This window comes from Lepidothrix coronata, unplaced genomic scaffold (assembly GCF_001604755.1).
Source record: "Lepidothrix coronata isolate B3197 unplaced genomic scaffold, Lepidothrix_coronata-1.0 Scaffold59, whole genome shotgun sequence".
NCBI lineage: Eukaryota > Metazoa > Chordata > Aves > Passeriformes > Pipridae > Lepidothrix > Lepidothrix coronata.
Window position 1 is genome coordinate 2,886,792 of NW_016690239.1, and position 16,495 is coordinate 2,903,286.

Consider the following 16,495-nt stretch of genomic DNA (forward strand, 5'->3'; position numbering starts at 1 on the left):
AATGAAGAAGGGCTGGGACACTGTAGCTATCAGCTTCAAATAATTTTGCGTTTTTTTAAAACACCAGGATATATTAACTGCTTTATTTTCTTACAAAGTAATTGCTTGCACCTGCCATTTTCAGGGTATTTTTTACGAGCTTTTAAAGTAATAAAAATAGTGTTTTAAGTATGCTTTATAACATAAATAGTTTTATGTTCAAATTTGTGTTCTTCAGTGTTGATAGGACATTTGGTGCAGGGTGTTTTTTTTTTTTTCTGGTGATCAATCTTTGATTTTACACAAACTGAAACACAGTATGTTCCAGTCTCCTCCCCCTCCATTTTTTACACGGGTCTTAAACATTTTTAAACTCTTACGGATATTTGGAGCATATATTTACGCTTAGAGAAATGCTTAGAATGTGCCCCAAATGGCTGCATTAATCTCATGTTTGGTTGGGCCCTGCATGTAGGAAGCTACCTCTATGACTCCTTTTTCCCTGCCCACCGTTCTTTCTCTATCAAAATAATTTCACTTAAAACTTTCAAGGAGACAAGAGAGCTTGACCTAAGATATCCTGCTTCCAAACTGCAGAGTCAAATGTCTGTAGGGGGTAGAGTTGTACACATCCCACCTCTGCCTTCCACGTAGCAGTTCCTGATACTCCCGTACGCAAGTGCAGATGTTTTATTAGTTAACAATGTATAAAATATAACCTGGATATGTATCGGTGTAGGTAGTGATGTGTCCAGGAATGTACATAATTCAGTAGTGATTTGTAGGGATACCAGCTGAGCTGCCCTTGCAAGATCATCATGAAAAATACAGTCCACGGGCAAATTCTGCTTCTCCGTCTTTTAGCACGATAATGAACATGAATCAATGATATCTTCCTTGTCCAACACAAATAAACAAACAAACAAACAAACAAATAAATAAATGCTAGGCCTGGGGCAAGTGAGTGAGCAGAATTTTGCAAGGCTGCATTTAATTTCTCTGTGCTTCTAACAATCAGCACAATTAGTTCCTTCTGCCATAGGCATACCTGCTTACAATGGTGAATTCAATAGTCTGAGATTTTCCTCTCTGCTGACCACCTCAGCTCTCTCCTCTCGGTTTTTTTTCTTCTTCCCCTCCTCTTCTAATTAAGAGAGACAACAGAATTACAGAATTGTTTCACTAAAAAGAAACCCCAAACGCCCAAAGCAGCTGTGTTGAGAACACGTTTGGTTTTGTGTCTGCGGACTCCCTGATTTCTGTGTTTGTCACATCTCCAGTTCAGCATCGCTTTCGCTGCTGTGGCAGGAATAGCCGGGCAGCGCTGCATCCACGCCAGGAGTTTTGGGGGAGAGGAAAGCGCGGGATTAATAATGCATTAGCTGTGCAGCCCCATCGCCGGGAAAATAAACAAAATAGTAAAAGTTGCGCTGAGGGCGGGCAAGTGGCGTAACGGCGAGAACGCATTAGTCCTGCAGGCACGCCGAGGGGATATAAACAGGATAATAAAAGTTGGGAGGGGGAATGCATTAGTCCTGCAGTCACATCAGGGGGAAAATAAACAAGATAGTAAAAACGATTTCGGGGGGGATGGGAAGGTGGGAAGGGGGCGGGAATGGGGCGAGTCCTCCAGCCTTCCTGAAGGGGGCATGAGCAGAGTGACATCGCGGGTGGGAGCGGGGCGCATGTCCGCCGCCTCCCCGCCCCCCCGCGCCGAGGGGAGGGGAGGGTAGTGAGGGGGGCCGCGGCCAGCCCGGTGTCGCTGGGCCGGGCGGGACGCGGAGCGGGGCGGGCGGAGGGGCCGGGCGGGCCCCGCCATGTCCCGCGCGGGGGACGGGCCGTGGCCGCGCGCCGAGGTGGGTGCGCGCGCGGGGCCGTCAGGTGCGCGCGGGCGAGGCGCAGCGAAGGGCGGACGCGCGCCGCCGGCGGGGCGCCGCGCGCGCGCCCGCTCTCTCGGTGGGGGGGTGTGCGCGGCGGGGCGCGCGCCCGGGCCGGCGCGGCGGCGCTCACGCTCCGCGGGCAGCGCGCGAACCCTCGCGAGGAGGCCCCGGGCCGAGGCCTGCCCGCCCGCCCCGCGGGCGCGCGCGCACTGCGCCTGCGCGCCGCCGCCGCCGTGCACGCCCGCGGAGCCGCGTCCGCCTCAGGAGCCGCCGCCACCGCGGCCCGGCCGACACAGCCTGGCCGGTTGGTCGGGCGGGGGCGAGACGAGGCGCTCAGCCGGCGGTCATGGGCCCCGAAGCGTTGCCGCGGCGGTGGTGGCGGCGGCGCCGGCTGAGTGACTGAGGGGAGACCCCGCCGGGGGAGGGGGCAGGCGGAGGGCGAGGCGCGTGTGGCGTGCGCGGTGTTGACGACGGTGTTTTTAACCCTTAGATGGTCTCCAGCGAGCCGCTGCTGCTGCCGGTGTCACTGGAGGGCGAGTTCTCCAGTAGCATGAAGGAGATGATCGGCGGCTGCTGCGTGTGCTCCGACGAGCGGGGCTGGGCCGAGAACCCGCTCGTCTACTGCGACGGGCACGGCTGCAATGTCGCAGTGCATCAAGGTGAGCGGGCAGGCGAGGGCAGCGCTCCCGCCCCGGCCTCGCTGCTTCCTTCTCGGTCTTCCCTTGGCCCTGCTTCACCTCCCCCCTCCCCCCCCGGCCGTTTTTTCCCCATTTTTCCCTTCCCCCCTCTGATGCCGGCATCACCTCCCAGCTCCTTCTCATTAGCAATGAAACCTGTTTCCCTGTTTCCAAGGCCACGTGCTTTCAGGTCTGACCTGTCCTGTCATCCCGTGTCCTTCCAGTCTGCCTGTCTTTTTCCTCACATGAGGCTTACTCTGTTATGACTTCCTATATTGTGGCTGTGAGAAAGGAAGAACCCACTTTTCCAATTTTTTTTCTCTTTTCCACTTGTACCGTTTTTGTGTCCATGCTTCCCAGTCTGCCTTTGCACCCTGTTCACGTCAGCTGCAACCTTCCAAAGACTATCTAAACTTCCTTTTTCTATTTGCAGAACTTGTTACTATTCTCTGTTCTGGCAATTATTGCTGTATTTTTTTTTCTTCCTGTACTCGATGCCTGTTGTCCCTGCCTTTCCCAAGTTTGAACAATTTATTTGAGGGGCAGCCAGTGCACGAGGAGGGTTTAGGATTGGAAGAGAGGCGGGCGTAGGAAAGGCTTAGCTGTCATGTGATTTCTACCTCTGCCTGCCTTTCCTTGAATGTCATTTGGCTGATGTTTCCTGGTAGATGAAGAGACTTCCTGTTGTGGTTCTGCAGGGGGAGGGTGCTAGTCGGAATGGCTGATGCTGGATTTGTTTGGCTTAGTGGAGGCTCGTTGGTTGGTTTCCAGCTCAGCTCAGGAGCTGGCATGTTCCCTCTGTATGATTGTTTTGTTTCTGTCAGTGGGTTGACCCTTCGTGTGAGAGCAGAGGAAGAGACTCGATTCTGCTGCTTATATTGTAAGAAAGGAAGTCATCATGGCTTTTACTTTATGGTATCAGAAATAAGGAATGAGATGGTAGTTTGGTATAGTTACTATACCAACTTCTAAGCAGTCATGTGAACTCAGAGACTGGCTCTTTGGCTACTCATAGGTGGTGAACAAATTGGAGGAGACAGAAAATCCTAAATCCAATTCATTAGTCTGAATGCCTAGTACGTGTGAAAATGCTACTAATGAGTGTCTCGTGCTTGGTCTTAAATTGTGCTGAAGATGATCTAATATAGTAACTGGTTGTTTCAAGTATATGCTTCTCTGTAAGCTGACAGATAGTGAGAAATTTAAGGAGATCTGCAGAAGAATTTGGTTACTCCTGTTAATGTTGGATTGAACATAGAAGGGAGCTGACAGGATCTGTGAAATTAATCTGGTTTTGGATTGGTTTTCTGTTGTCTTAAGAGCTGAGTAATGTTAACCAGTAAGTTAACTCTGCTCTTGTGAAATCTTAGAGTCATGAAGAACACTAAAACATGAATACTTTTAGAAGCCACACCTGAAACAGCTGTTACTTTTGCATTATCTTGGGCATCTTCATTTGTATCTAGAGCATTGCTAATATCTTCCGTGACGGAACTGATTGGTAGGAACACTTGGAACTGAAATAGTGGGAACAAAGGTCAGTTATAGGAGGTATTACCAAAATAGAGAGACACACTTCAGTAGATTTGGTACAAGAATATGAACTTTTTTTTTTTTAAAGTCATATCCAAATCTGAATTTGAATCTGTCAGGAAGTGTGCAAAGTACTGCTTCCTCTAAATCCAGATGCTGTTGTAGAGATCTTAAGAAGAACTCCATGTCTTGGTTTACTGTATCATTGATGCTTTACGTTTGGGATACTTTACATTACGTATGTCCCATGAATGAAGGTGGTAGGGGAAGTATGTCTGCTCTTTTTGTGGCCTTTCTGTAGTAAACTTAGTGTCTTCATGGTTAAAGCTGATAGTCTGTATTTCAAGTGCAGACAGCAGTATTACCCATGAGGCTTTATTAACTGCTTTTTTTTGTTACTATAGTTGTTTTTAGTTCAGAGGAAACTTCTTTTCAGGTGTTAAGTCACCGGCAAGTTGTGGAGGACAGAATCGCTTCATGTGTCTAACAAAGCTTTGCACAGCAGTGGAACTATAAACCAAAGGAAGCCCTGGAACTCTGTGAACAGTATCACAGTATCTCAGAGCACAAACCGGTGATGGGCTTTTCTAGGCTCTAGATGTGTTCTGTTACTTTTACAGATATAAGAGCACTTCAACTTTGGTCTTTGCCCAGCTAGTGTTGCCTTTGTGTCTACTTGCCAGCCCTGTCTCTGAGTTGCATTCCATAGTTGTTTCTTACTCTGCGCTGTCACTTGCTAACATAAATGTGTGAGTGCACATTTAAAATCTCCCTTTTAATTTCTGAAGAGGAATTCAGAGTCCCCCCATCTGGGGTTAATATAGATCCAAGGAAAACAAGGGTTTTTTTCTTACATTAAAGAACTTTAGTGTACAGTAGAAAGGGATTGTCAGAATAGTTTGTCCTGTCAGTACTTGGATACAGTATGTGAAAACTTGACAATGATCTTAATATGACTACATGTATGTATATAATAGGAAATTATTTCATTAGCTTTCCTTCATAGAAGGAAAGGTGTATTTATACTACTGTTGCATTACTATTTTTTCTTCTTCAAGCTAGCACAAAACCAATAACAATTTTGTATATATACTGGAAGTTACTAATTTAATCTCAATGTTCTTCCTAACTATTAATTTATCATACATATTTTTTTTCTACTCACACACTTAAACCAGATTTTTGTATTTAAGTAACATAGGATTGTTGGGAATTGAGTCTGACATCATATTTTTAAAATTTCAGGATTGTCTTTTTGAGGAAAATGTTTGGGGTTTTGATTTTTTTGTTATTTGTTATGCCCATACCAATATTAGAATATACAGCACTTGTGTTCTTGTATTTTAATTCCCTCAGTTGTCCTTAAAGTTGCTTGATGTGTGCATTTCAAACATAAACAATATTGCCAAATTGCTAAACTCTTTTCCTGTGGAATTTCTTACCAAACTCCTGGGGTTGCTTTTATATACTATGAAAATATACATGATAGTCTTGCAGATAAATCTGATTGTGTCAAATTCTTTCCTAAGGATTTATGCTGTAGCCTGGTTGTAGTTGCGACTAATCTTAGCCCTAATGCTCAGTTAAGTTTGTATTTGCAGTTCTACGTGAATTTGCAGGGGAAAAACAGCAAACTTTGTATCTTTTTTCAGTTTATTATGGATTTCCTGCTCAAGACCAGTTATTTTACTTAAAAAGAGTAAGAGAACTGGATAGTAAGTAAGTGTATGAATGAATGTCTTATCAAAAACTCAGATTTGTTATTTGCTTTTAGTTTTCTCTTAAAAAAGACCTGACAATAACAAGTATCCATCATTTAAAGTAAAGTGTCTCACCCTGTTTTGCAGGTAAATAAATAGCAAAACAAATCACATATGAAACATCGCTGCTTTTGAATGGGTATATTATTTTTCAAGCCAATAGTTTGGGTTTTTTTATTAATTCAACAAATTCTGCATAATTTTTTTAAGTGGAAGCTTTTTGTACTTCATTTCTAGTACCATTGTGATAGGATTTCAAGTGCAATGTGTAGATGCCAATTTGGACTTTCTTGACAATTAAAATGATGTGAGATCAACTATACTAAGCTTTTTTTATATCATTCATATTAGTAGTATTGTAGTGCTGCTTATGTTTGCTGAAATATTTTGTCTTGTTCAAAACAGCTTGCTATGGAATTGTTCAAGTACCCACTGGACCATGGTTTTGCAGGAAGTGTGAATCTCAGGAAAGAGCAGCTAGAGTGGTATGTGTTTTGTTTATTAAGTAATGCTGGTTATAATGCTTGTATGGATAATATTTACCCAAGTGTTACAGTAATAGTGGAAAAGAGCTTAGCTTTCTATTGTAATTCCATCTAGATGCTGTTCAGAAAGACCATTTTTCTTCTTATTTTTAAAGTGGAAATACATAACTGTCTCTTAAATGTTCTGACAGTTTCAGGATCTGTGTGGTTTTTTGTTTTTTAGGTGGTGGAGGTTTTTTTGAGTTTTTTTGTTTTGTTTTCCAACCATTTAAAGGATTTTGTTTTTGTCTATGGTGTAGGTTTTGGCTAATTTTATCAGTTTAGCACTTACATAGTTAGGTACAGGAAGGAAATAAAATCTCTGTCTAATTTTCTTTTACAGCAGCTTTAGGTTGCCAGTTGAAAGCTTCAGTTTAGGAGCACTTGACCAATAAGTAGTGTTGTTAATTTCAAAATCTAAAGCTTACTTGGAATATGGTACTTACAATTGAAGAAACATTTTCTTTCTCTGGTTTTTAATTTTTTTTTTAGGATAAATACTGGGAATTCAGATAAGGCTTTTTTCTTTTTTTAACCTTGATTAGATGAGGTTTTGTTTTGGTCAGACTTGTATGTTGTTAGATCAAACTGCATGATTATCAGGCATTTTTAAAGAAGGGGAATCACATTTCTCCCTAATTGTCACTTTTTAGTTTGTCTTCCAGCAAAAGGTAAAGTGAGAGAAGTGAGAGTATTTGGAAAGACTAAGCTGTTCCTTTGCCTCTGAAAAAAAGTTTAATTGGACGAGAAGGTGGTGTGGCATCTTAGAGCAGTGTGTAAACTGTTTCTGACTTTTCATATCTAAAAACAAAGGAAGAGTCAGACACTGAATTTTCAGTTACTGTCTGTTGGAGTGTTTACATGAGCTGCTTGCTGTACCTATTTCCTTTTCTAATATAATGTACTATAGAAATGGTGGGAAGACTTAATGTTGTATGAATTTTTGGCACAGCTCTAAAGAATCTCCTTCCTCTTTTTCCCAACTTGCCACTAACGTTTTCATGCCCTGGTAACTGAGACTTTGTTACTTATTGCAGAGCAGACCTGTAGGTGGGAGAAAGGAGGAGGTTGATTTCTATGTGCTCTTCAAATATTTGTCAACAGAAAAGAAAACCCTTTCTAAAGAAAGGCTGTTTCCTTCTTTTCCTGAGAAGACCCTCAGCAGTGTAAAGTTTTAAGAGTAGCATATTTTAATGTTGCTGAGTTTGATATGTACAGGTTAATGGCAAAGTTAAAAATATAAAGGGGAGGGAAAGAGAGCTGGTGGCTATAAAGAGGATTTTTCAGGTGCATGATAGGGAATCCTCATCAGCATTTGGGCTTTAGTTATTCCTGGCTTCTTGTGGCACAAGAAATGAAGGAGAACTGTACAGAGTTCTACAGTAAACGATATCTGACTGCATTCTGATAATTTCTTGAGTTTACCAACGAGAATTGCTTTGATAGAGATATTGCTTGTACTTAACTGAATTCTCTGCCTGGTATATTCTGCTCTTGTTTCCACTGAACAGGGTCTGTTTAGTTCAACAGGTTGATTACTGATTTTGTTTTGAAAAAAAAATAAAATCCCATTTGTAATGTAGTGTAAATTTAAGTGGTTCTCAGGTCAAACTAATTGCATGTGAGGTATAATAGATTAATAACAGCTGAAGTTTTAGCATGTTAGTTAGAAACATGTTGGCTGTATTTGAGATGCATCTTGGAGAAGATCTTAACATTCAGAAACTAAACTGAAGCTCTGACTTCAGTATGGAATTTGGAATTTTACTGTAACCAGTTTGTCAGACACAGAAGTTTTAGTGCATTTGCTTTCAAAAGCAAACATGCTTATCATCACTGTATTAAGACTGATGCTTAGTTTTCCTCTTGGTGTTTTTGTTTCTAAACAAAACCGGAATGAAATTAATCACATTACTTTTAGTATGCTTCTGCTTACTTTTAATCTTGAAAAGATCTCAGTCTTGCAACTAAAGCATATTGTTCCATGCTGATGCTGTCTATGTTGTGTGTTTTTGGGGTGTGTGGTTTTTGTTCCTTGATTTTTTTTTTTTTAAATTTTGTAAAGCTGCAGTTACTGGGCAAATAAATTCATTCTGATAAGAAACTGCGAATAATTGCTCACACTTAAGTTAGGCTTGCTTTAACAATGGAAAGATCTAGACTAACTTGGGAGCACACAACCCAAGCTGGTGGGTCCCCAGAGAAGTTCACTTAGCTGCAGATTAGGGCAATTGGCTTCCCATGTACTTTCAACCATTATACACTCATATGTACCGTGTTCCCTTTCTTCTGTGTGCTGCTGCTAAGCTGGTACATACTGGGTGTGGGTAAAAGTGGTGGCTGATTATTTTTTTTTTTGACACACAAGCCTCCTGGCTGGTTGACTTCTGCGTTTTTGTTGGTGAGGTGCTAGCCAGCATCTTGGGTTTTGAATGGTCAGTCACTACTTGGAAAGTGCTGTTCTGTGCTGGTCAAGTAATACTGAGTTTTGGCTCCAGCAGGGTCATGTTTTTCTGTGTTTGAGGGAATCACTGATTTTTCATAAACCTGAACTGTTTGGATAACGGGCATATTGAGATGATTGTGTAAGTTTTTAGCTATTGCTTGAAAAGTCTTAGTTTTCTCTAAATCAGCTAATTTATCTTAGCTGACCTGTGGTGAGCTTGGAACGTGAATCTCTGCAAGATGGCTGGCAACTGCTCCCAGCTTTGTGTCAGCAGTAGCTCTTATTACCCTGCATAGTGGGCCCTTTTAGTGTCTTCAGATGTACCTGAACTTCTGAGTCAAAAAACAGGGCAGATACACATTGATGTAGGAAAAGGGTCTATATGGAGGAGTAGGTAAGGAACTTTGGGTCCTGGCTTGAGAAATGGGATGGTGCATATATCTTGTCCGAGGGCTGATAATTCTGGCATCCAAAGAGAGACTGGAGAAACTAAGCTTAGGAATTGTAGCACAACTGTTGTTCAAAAAGATCTTTTTTCACCATAATTCTGTTATATGTCAGACGTCTTCCTTGATGATCTGGCGTATAAATAGACCGTGTGTTTATGGTTTACTACAAGCTACCACTGTTCATACTCATCATGAAGGAGCTGCAGTAATCTATGTGATAAAGATATCAGGCAGCACAGAGGTGTTCAATGTTTGTAAGATTAGCTTGGTCAGGCTTTTTAGCTGTGTGTAGGTGTGTTGCTTGTGAATCCAGCTTGTTTCAGAGACATCAGGAGATCTCAGTACTGAACTTCAGAGTTACGAATTCCAGGAAGTTTTACTACCTCAGAGTACAGCTCAGATGCTACATGTGAGGAGCTCAGGTGCTGTGTGTGAGGTCAGACTGCTTACATTGCAGGTGAATTACTATTACTCTAATGTCATAAACATGATGATTTTCACTTGACATTTCCGTGTTGGGTTTTTTGTGGGTTTTTTTCTTTTTTTTTTGATGAAGTGGGTTATGAAGTTGAATGCAGTCCTGGCCCAGAACTGAATCAGCACATTTGTGTGACACTACAGCTTGTCTAATGAGCCACCTGGATTTTAGTCCTGGGGAATGAGGGGGCTGTGACTCCCTGTGGAGCTAGCCACATAAGGCTTGAGATAGTATCCATCTGGATCTCAGCACAGTCTGGCATAACTGCAGTCTCTGTGCTTGCACATGTGTTTCTTGGAACTTAGTGTGGAGACAGAAAGACTGTCAGACAGAATAAGTTTAGATCATACAGTACTTACTACTGAAGGATTCAGGGCAGTAGAAATGCAGCTTACACTGTTTACCTCCACACCCAGTTCACAAACATTGTGTGCTCATAGTGATAAGTTCCTGCTTGTTGTCCTGCCAGACCTGAGCTGTTCCTGCATCTGCTGCACAGATGACCCACATTCTGAATGCTTGAGTTTTAATTTTTTTTAAAAAATCATTAATATAACAACGGTTGTAGCTCTCTCCAAATCTTCTTTTTTAAAAAAATCTTTCATCACAGGCAACTACAAATTTTTTTTGTGGAGTTGGTCATAAGAGTTGTTTGATGTATCCATAGTTTAACACCTCACCCCCCAACATTATCTAGTATAAAACAACCATAGGTGTAGTATAACCTGCCTTTTGCCTAAACAGCAAGAAACAAAAAAGGAGGAACTAGCAATATAACCTTTCAATATGCAGACAGGTTTCTGATCAGAGCTCTGACAGCTCTGGCTCAACAGGCTGCCTGGAGGGGAGTGGGATCTCTGTGGTTATTACACCTGTATCTGTAAACTAGAATGAGTGCTGATAAATATGGTCACAGTACAGGTGAACTAAACTTTTAGAAGAAAACTTGCTGTTTTCTTTTTTTTTTCTTCAATTTTAAATACTGTCCACCAATAAGGACTAGTATACTATGCAGTCTTTTTGAAGATATCTCTTGAAATAATTCTTCAAGAAATTTTGAAATGAATGTTTCTTCGATGTATCCATAATTTTTCGTGAAGGACACTTTATATAAGAATATTACTACACTTACTTTTGAGAATACTGTAACAAATATTAGTGAAAAAATTGCTTTAGTTTTGAGTGTGCAACAGAAAAATTGATCTTTGTGCTTTTGTTATTTGTATGGCTTTTACAGAAACACAATCTTACCTTTTATGAATGACTGTGCAGTCTAGAAGGCAGTGAATGTTAGTTTGTAGCTGGATATCTTGAATAAAACGTCTGCTAAAGGTACTTATGCAGAACATTGTTGTATTGGGTTTGTATGACAAAATTTTGTTAGCGAGGGGGCTACAGGAGTGATTTCTCTGAGAAGCTGCAGAAGCTTCCCACGTCTGACAGAGCCAAAGCTGATCGGCTGCAGGACGGACCCGCTGCTGGCCAAGGCCGAACCAATCAGCAACTGTGGCAGTGCCTCTGAGATAACACATTTAAGAACAGATAAAAACCCCCTGAGCAATAGAAACTGCAGCCGGAGAGAGGAGTCAGAATATGTAAGAGAAACAACTCTGCAGACACCAAGGTCAGTGGAGAAGGAGGGGAAGGGAGGAGGTGCTTCAGGCACCAGAGCTGAGATTCCCCTGCAGCCAGTGGTGAAGACTCTGGGAAGGCAGGCTGAGATTCTCCTGTGGTCCATGGAGGCCAACAGCAGAGCAGAGATCCACCTGCAGCCCGTGGAGGACCCCACACTAGAACAGGTAGATGTGTGTGAAGAAGGCATGGGAAGCCTGCAGTGGAACAGGCTTCTGGCAGGAATTGTGGACCCATGTGGAGAGGCCCATGCTGGAGGAGGTTTGCTGGCAGGACTTGCGGCCCTGTGGGGATTTCATACTGGCGCAGTCTTCCTATGGGACTGCTTCCCGTTGGAGGGGCTCGTGCTGGAGCAGTTTGTGAACTGCAGTCCGTGGGAAGGACTAATGTTGGAGAAGTTGGTGGAGGAATGTCTCCTGTGGGAGGAACCCCATGCTGGAGCAGGGGAAGAGTGTGAGGAGTTCTGCTGAGGAGGAAGGGACAGCAGCGTGTGATAAACTGCTCACAGTTGCCATTACCCATCCCCCTGTGTGGCGGGAGGGGGGGGGGGCTAGGTGGTGAAATGGGGGTTGAAGTTGAGCCTGGGAAGAAGCGAAGGGTAGGGAGAAGGTGTTTTAAGATTTAGTTTTTATTTTCTCATTACCCTACTCTGATTTGATTGGTAATAAAATTTGATTTGATTGGTAATTTTTTCCCAAGTTGAGTCTGCTTTACCCATAACTGTAACTGGTGAGTGATCTCTCCTTGTCCTTATGTTGACCCAAGAGCCTTTTGTTCAGTTTCTCTCCCCTGTCCAGCTGAGGAGGGGAGTAACAGACACTTGGATGGGCACTTGGCATCCAGCCAGGATCAACTCACTACAGACTGTCTTGGTACCACAGATGGGGCATGAGGAAGTCAAGATAAGGATAGTAATTGGGAGAGGTAGTGGGCAAACTTTGGACTGAACAGAGCTAGAGAGAGAAAAACAGAGTTAGAGGGAGAAAACCGGAATGATTGTGGAGAATGTGTGTTGTTCTGATTGGGGTGAAGGTGAAAATTCATATCTTGAAATACTGTTGATTGAGTGATGTGTGTTACTGGTCCATGATATAGTAGGTAAGTGTTGTTGCTTTGCATTTCTTAAGTACAAGAAAATACTTTTTCCTGTGCAGTATTTGTTGGTGTATGTAGTGAACACAGACCCATAACCTTACAGTACTGCAATTCAAAAGGTGACAGACTTGCTTAGCATTGCATAGTGTCTGGTCATTAAGGTTAGGAGTACAAGGAGTGCAGAAGGTGCTGCAGAAGTGCAGTATAGTTTCTGTGTACTTTCCCCTGCATATCACAGTGGGAGTATTAAAGCCATTTCTGACTGTACTTCCTTCATGAGGTTTTTTTGAGTGTGCTGCATTTTTCCCTTCTTGTGTGCATATTTGTTACTTGGTTTCTAAATACACAGCTGAGTTCATAAACTTACTTGAAGCACTTCATTACAGCACAAAAGGTCTACTACCTTTTTTTTTCAAGTTTTGATTAGCTACAGTTTACCTAAATGTACATGTAATTTGTGCAGTAATTTATAATTACATTATGCTAATTAGGGATACATAGAGTATTCAGGCTTTAAAGCAGTGTTCCATCACTCAAGTACTACTTGATCAAAAATATTTTAACATAGATGTCAATACAGCAGGTACTTTAGTAAATGGTCTAAAGATTCTGTGGCAGAATTACTAACTGAAGCGAGAACAGAGCAAAACATTTTCCCTTACAGGAATTGCTTAATTCTTATGTGGAAATGTTTTATGACTGTTTGTTCCATTGTATTCACTGGGAGAAGTAGTCTCTAAAGTAAACAATTTCTCAGCTGTGAGAAACCTCACTTAAAATGCATGCTAGGAATCTTTAGGATAAAACTGTGGTATGTTGCAGAAGAACACTGAAGTGAACTACTACATACTGTATTTTCTTAATGTAGATTGAATTGGGTCAGTAGCACACTTTCAGACCGGTAAAAAAAACTTGGATGTCTAGTTGGAAATGCTTCCAAATGTGACAGGCATTTCTCATAGCCCCCATGGTACTTTCCACTAAAGATCAATGTGTGAATCTTACAAGCTTTGTGTATGTTTATATTCTGGATTCTTGCAACATCTAGCAGGGCTTACTAGTCTTTAATATGTATGGGAGATTTACGGTTTTGGACTTCTGAAGTTGGAGTAGCCAGATCATGATATAAGCTGTGTGTCATCACCATGTTACACTGTACTCGATGTTCTCTCTCTTCTAGTTATCTTACATATGCTGAGTAAAAGTATGATTGTCACCTGTAGTATGTGTGATGATCTCGTGTCATGTTAAAAGGGGCAGAAAAGAAGAATTTTCTGTCCAACCTGTATTAATTAACTTTTTGTCTATCAGCATCCCACTCCCAGGAGATCAAAGCCTTTTAATGTCCAAAACAGTCTGTTAGCATCTCACCTAATGACACCCTTTGATTAACAGGTTTGCCGAGGCGGACAGGACATTTGATACTCTTAAGTGCAGTCCTTTTATAAAAAGCGGTATAAAAACCCCTCAGCAGGTTTCTCCTATGAGTTATTTCACCATCAACGAAACTGTCAGCACCTAAAAAAGGACTCACTCTAACAGTTCACTAAGTAACATGTTTATTAATACAAATTTGTGACAGTTTATGGGGTTTGTCGTGTCTGGAATAGGATCTAACTGCAAAAACACACTTAAACTATGTAGTAATAATAATAATGCAAAGCATAGGCACACGCCCTAAAGCAAAAGCAGCTTACAAATAAGTAAGACAGTTTACAAAGAATAAGTAAAACAAAAAACTTAAGTCTACACTATAAAGCAAAATCAACTTACAAGGAAGTAATAAGTAAAAATTTTAAAGTACTATGGAGCAAAAATAAAATTAGTGTATACATATAAAGCAATCACTCACCCCAAAGTGTCCTGAAAAGGTGGAGGAAGAAAAGGTAGCCCATTGGTTACCTCCACAGAGTCGATGGAACTTCTCTGCGATTTTTGCTTATGTTCACTCTCTTTTTGTACCTTTTTCTTAAGCCGTTTGAGTGGCTATAGTCAGTAAACTAATTTTGGGGTGATAGACAGATGAAATAGGCCTAAGTAGGCCTAAGGGTCCACTTCTAAGTTCCCAGCAGCCAGGATGTTTGCAAAAAAAGGCTGTGTTATCTCCATATCACTCCTGTCTTCGGTTTAATCCTTTATGAGATTCTGGGAATGTCTCCCCAGATGCTGGGGTTTTCCAGGAAGCCATCAGGAGGTTTTTTTTTTATTTCTTTTGTATGGCCTTATCTATCACCTTACAGTCTTGGAAGAATGCTGATTTGCATGTTGAGTGCCTCTAATCTTCTTGTCATAGTCTGCAAATTTATTATCTATAGTAGATGTTTTTGACAGAGCTAACTGAATCTGCATATATTTTTATCTGATGCCTTGATAAAAAGAACTAGGTTGAGTCTCTTTAATTTATCCAGGTATAAAACCCAAAATGCTTCAGGTAGTCAGTCTGTTTTTCTTTTACTTGTCAACTGTCTGCTTTAAAAAAAAGTTCTTTCCTTCTCCTGGGACAGATGACTGAATAGACATGGGGCAGAGATTTGGCAAATTTGTCAGCATCAAGAAATGGTTATTTGAAGATGGAGATGACTTAATTTCCTAAGTTGTCAAGTTGCAGAACATAGCACTTTGGAAGAGAATAACTGACAGCATGCGTTCGTTTGCTCTATTAGTGGTGTCAGCCAGTTGGGGATTCTTGGATGTGGCAGATGATCTTTTGATTCCTGTTGGTTCTTCACTGTGGTTTATAAACGCTGGAGTCTGGGGTGAATCATAGGTTGGAATCATTAGAACTTTTGTTTGCTTCTCTTTGGATAATTTGAAAAATTCTGTAGTTAGCTACTCGCTGACTTCTGCTTCAGATCGTTGCATGGTTGCAAGCTATCATTTATAGAGCCATTTAGATCAAAATAGTGAAGGTGGGTGTTTTGTGAGTTTACAAGTAAGGTCTTAAGATGCTGCAGGTTAAGACAATTGATAAGGTATATTGCTATCCTACTGTAGTTTAGAAACTGAAGAAAATGTGGATTTGGTTTTGTAGATGGCAGTTTCTTCTTTGGCTGGATCATTCATAAAGAAGCTTTTGGAAAAGGGATATGCAATTCATCCTTTTTGCTGTACTGAGCAAGTGAAAAATGAACTTGTGATTCTGCCAAGTATTACAAAGCATGGGTGTTAAAATAGAAATAAACTCTTATGGAAATTTTCAGAGTACCTAACTGGTTTTAAGGAAAAAAAAACCACCAACGAAAAGATCAGTAAAACAACAGAGTAAAAAGATTTGGTATGAATAGATAGCCTAAGTTTGATGTGAGTAGAGGTTCTGTAATTTTCAGCAGCTGCTGGGAATGCTTATGCATTTTATTGGACTTTCTGGAGACTTCAAGGGCTGAGAGGTTGATCTTCTCTGGTTAGTCTTTGTATGTTGGCAGCAGTGATTTTGCTTCATAGAAGATGGTTTGAAGGAGTGAATGGAAGGATGAGATGTCACTGTGTTCTGAGGGCTGGGGTAGGTTATTGCCAGCAGATGTAGACATGGTCAGTCTGGTGCACATCCTGTTGCTGGATCTGTTGTTGTACAAACTGCCTGTGAATTCTCATCTATTGATAGAATTTATGCCAAGATCTAAATTTCCAGATAAAAATGTCTTGGCACCAGCGTACTGGTTTGCACCGCTCTGCAAATTATCGGTGGCTTTTTCTTTTTGTTGTTGGATTTTGCAAAAAGTGTTCCTTTGTAGGCTTTAAAGTATTTGTTCTACTGTAGATAGCCTCTGATTGGCTGAATTTGAGTTAGGTTTTTTTATTAAGTATTATCTAGTTGTCTCTGGTTCTTAATTTTAATTAGCACACTTTTATTGAAGTGTCTTTAGAATATGGCGTCTCTTTATAGACAGAGCTATGTTTGCATTGCTTGTTAATACCATATTTGCCTGAATCTAACACAAAGTAATCACTAAAATTATCCCAAATTTTTCTGGGTGTATTGGGGGAAAACAGAATTTTTCCTATTTTCAGCATTTTCATTGCAACGTGCATGTGTTATTTTTAA

The 16,495-nt window shown here is 41.3% G+C and overlaps 1 protein-coding gene across 7 annotated transcripts in view; it reads left to right on the plus strand.

Moving 5' to 3' along the window:
* Positions 1-1,814: 1,814 nt before the first annotated feature.
* Positions 1,815-16,495, plus strand: part of MLLT10 (myeloid/lymphoid or mixed-lineage leukemia; translocated to, 10) — a 123,189-nt gene continuing 108,508 nt past the window's right edge. For 4 of the 7 annotated variants that reach the window (XM_017817133.1, XM_017817136.1, XM_017817134.1 and 1 more), the window contains exons 1-2: positions 2,232-2,518; positions 6,235-6,314. In XM_017817133.1, the coding sequence (XP_017672622.1) occupies positions 2,350-2,518; positions 6,235-6,314 (249 nt within the window). In that variant the 5' untranslated portion in view covers positions 2,232-2,349. Of the gene's footprint in view, positions 1,836-2,106; positions 2,164-2,231; positions 2,519-6,234; positions 6,315-11,415; positions 11,526-16,495 lie in introns of those variants that run through there. The other 3 variants (XM_017817132.1, XM_017817129.1, XM_017817135.1) reach the window with 3 other exon arrangements.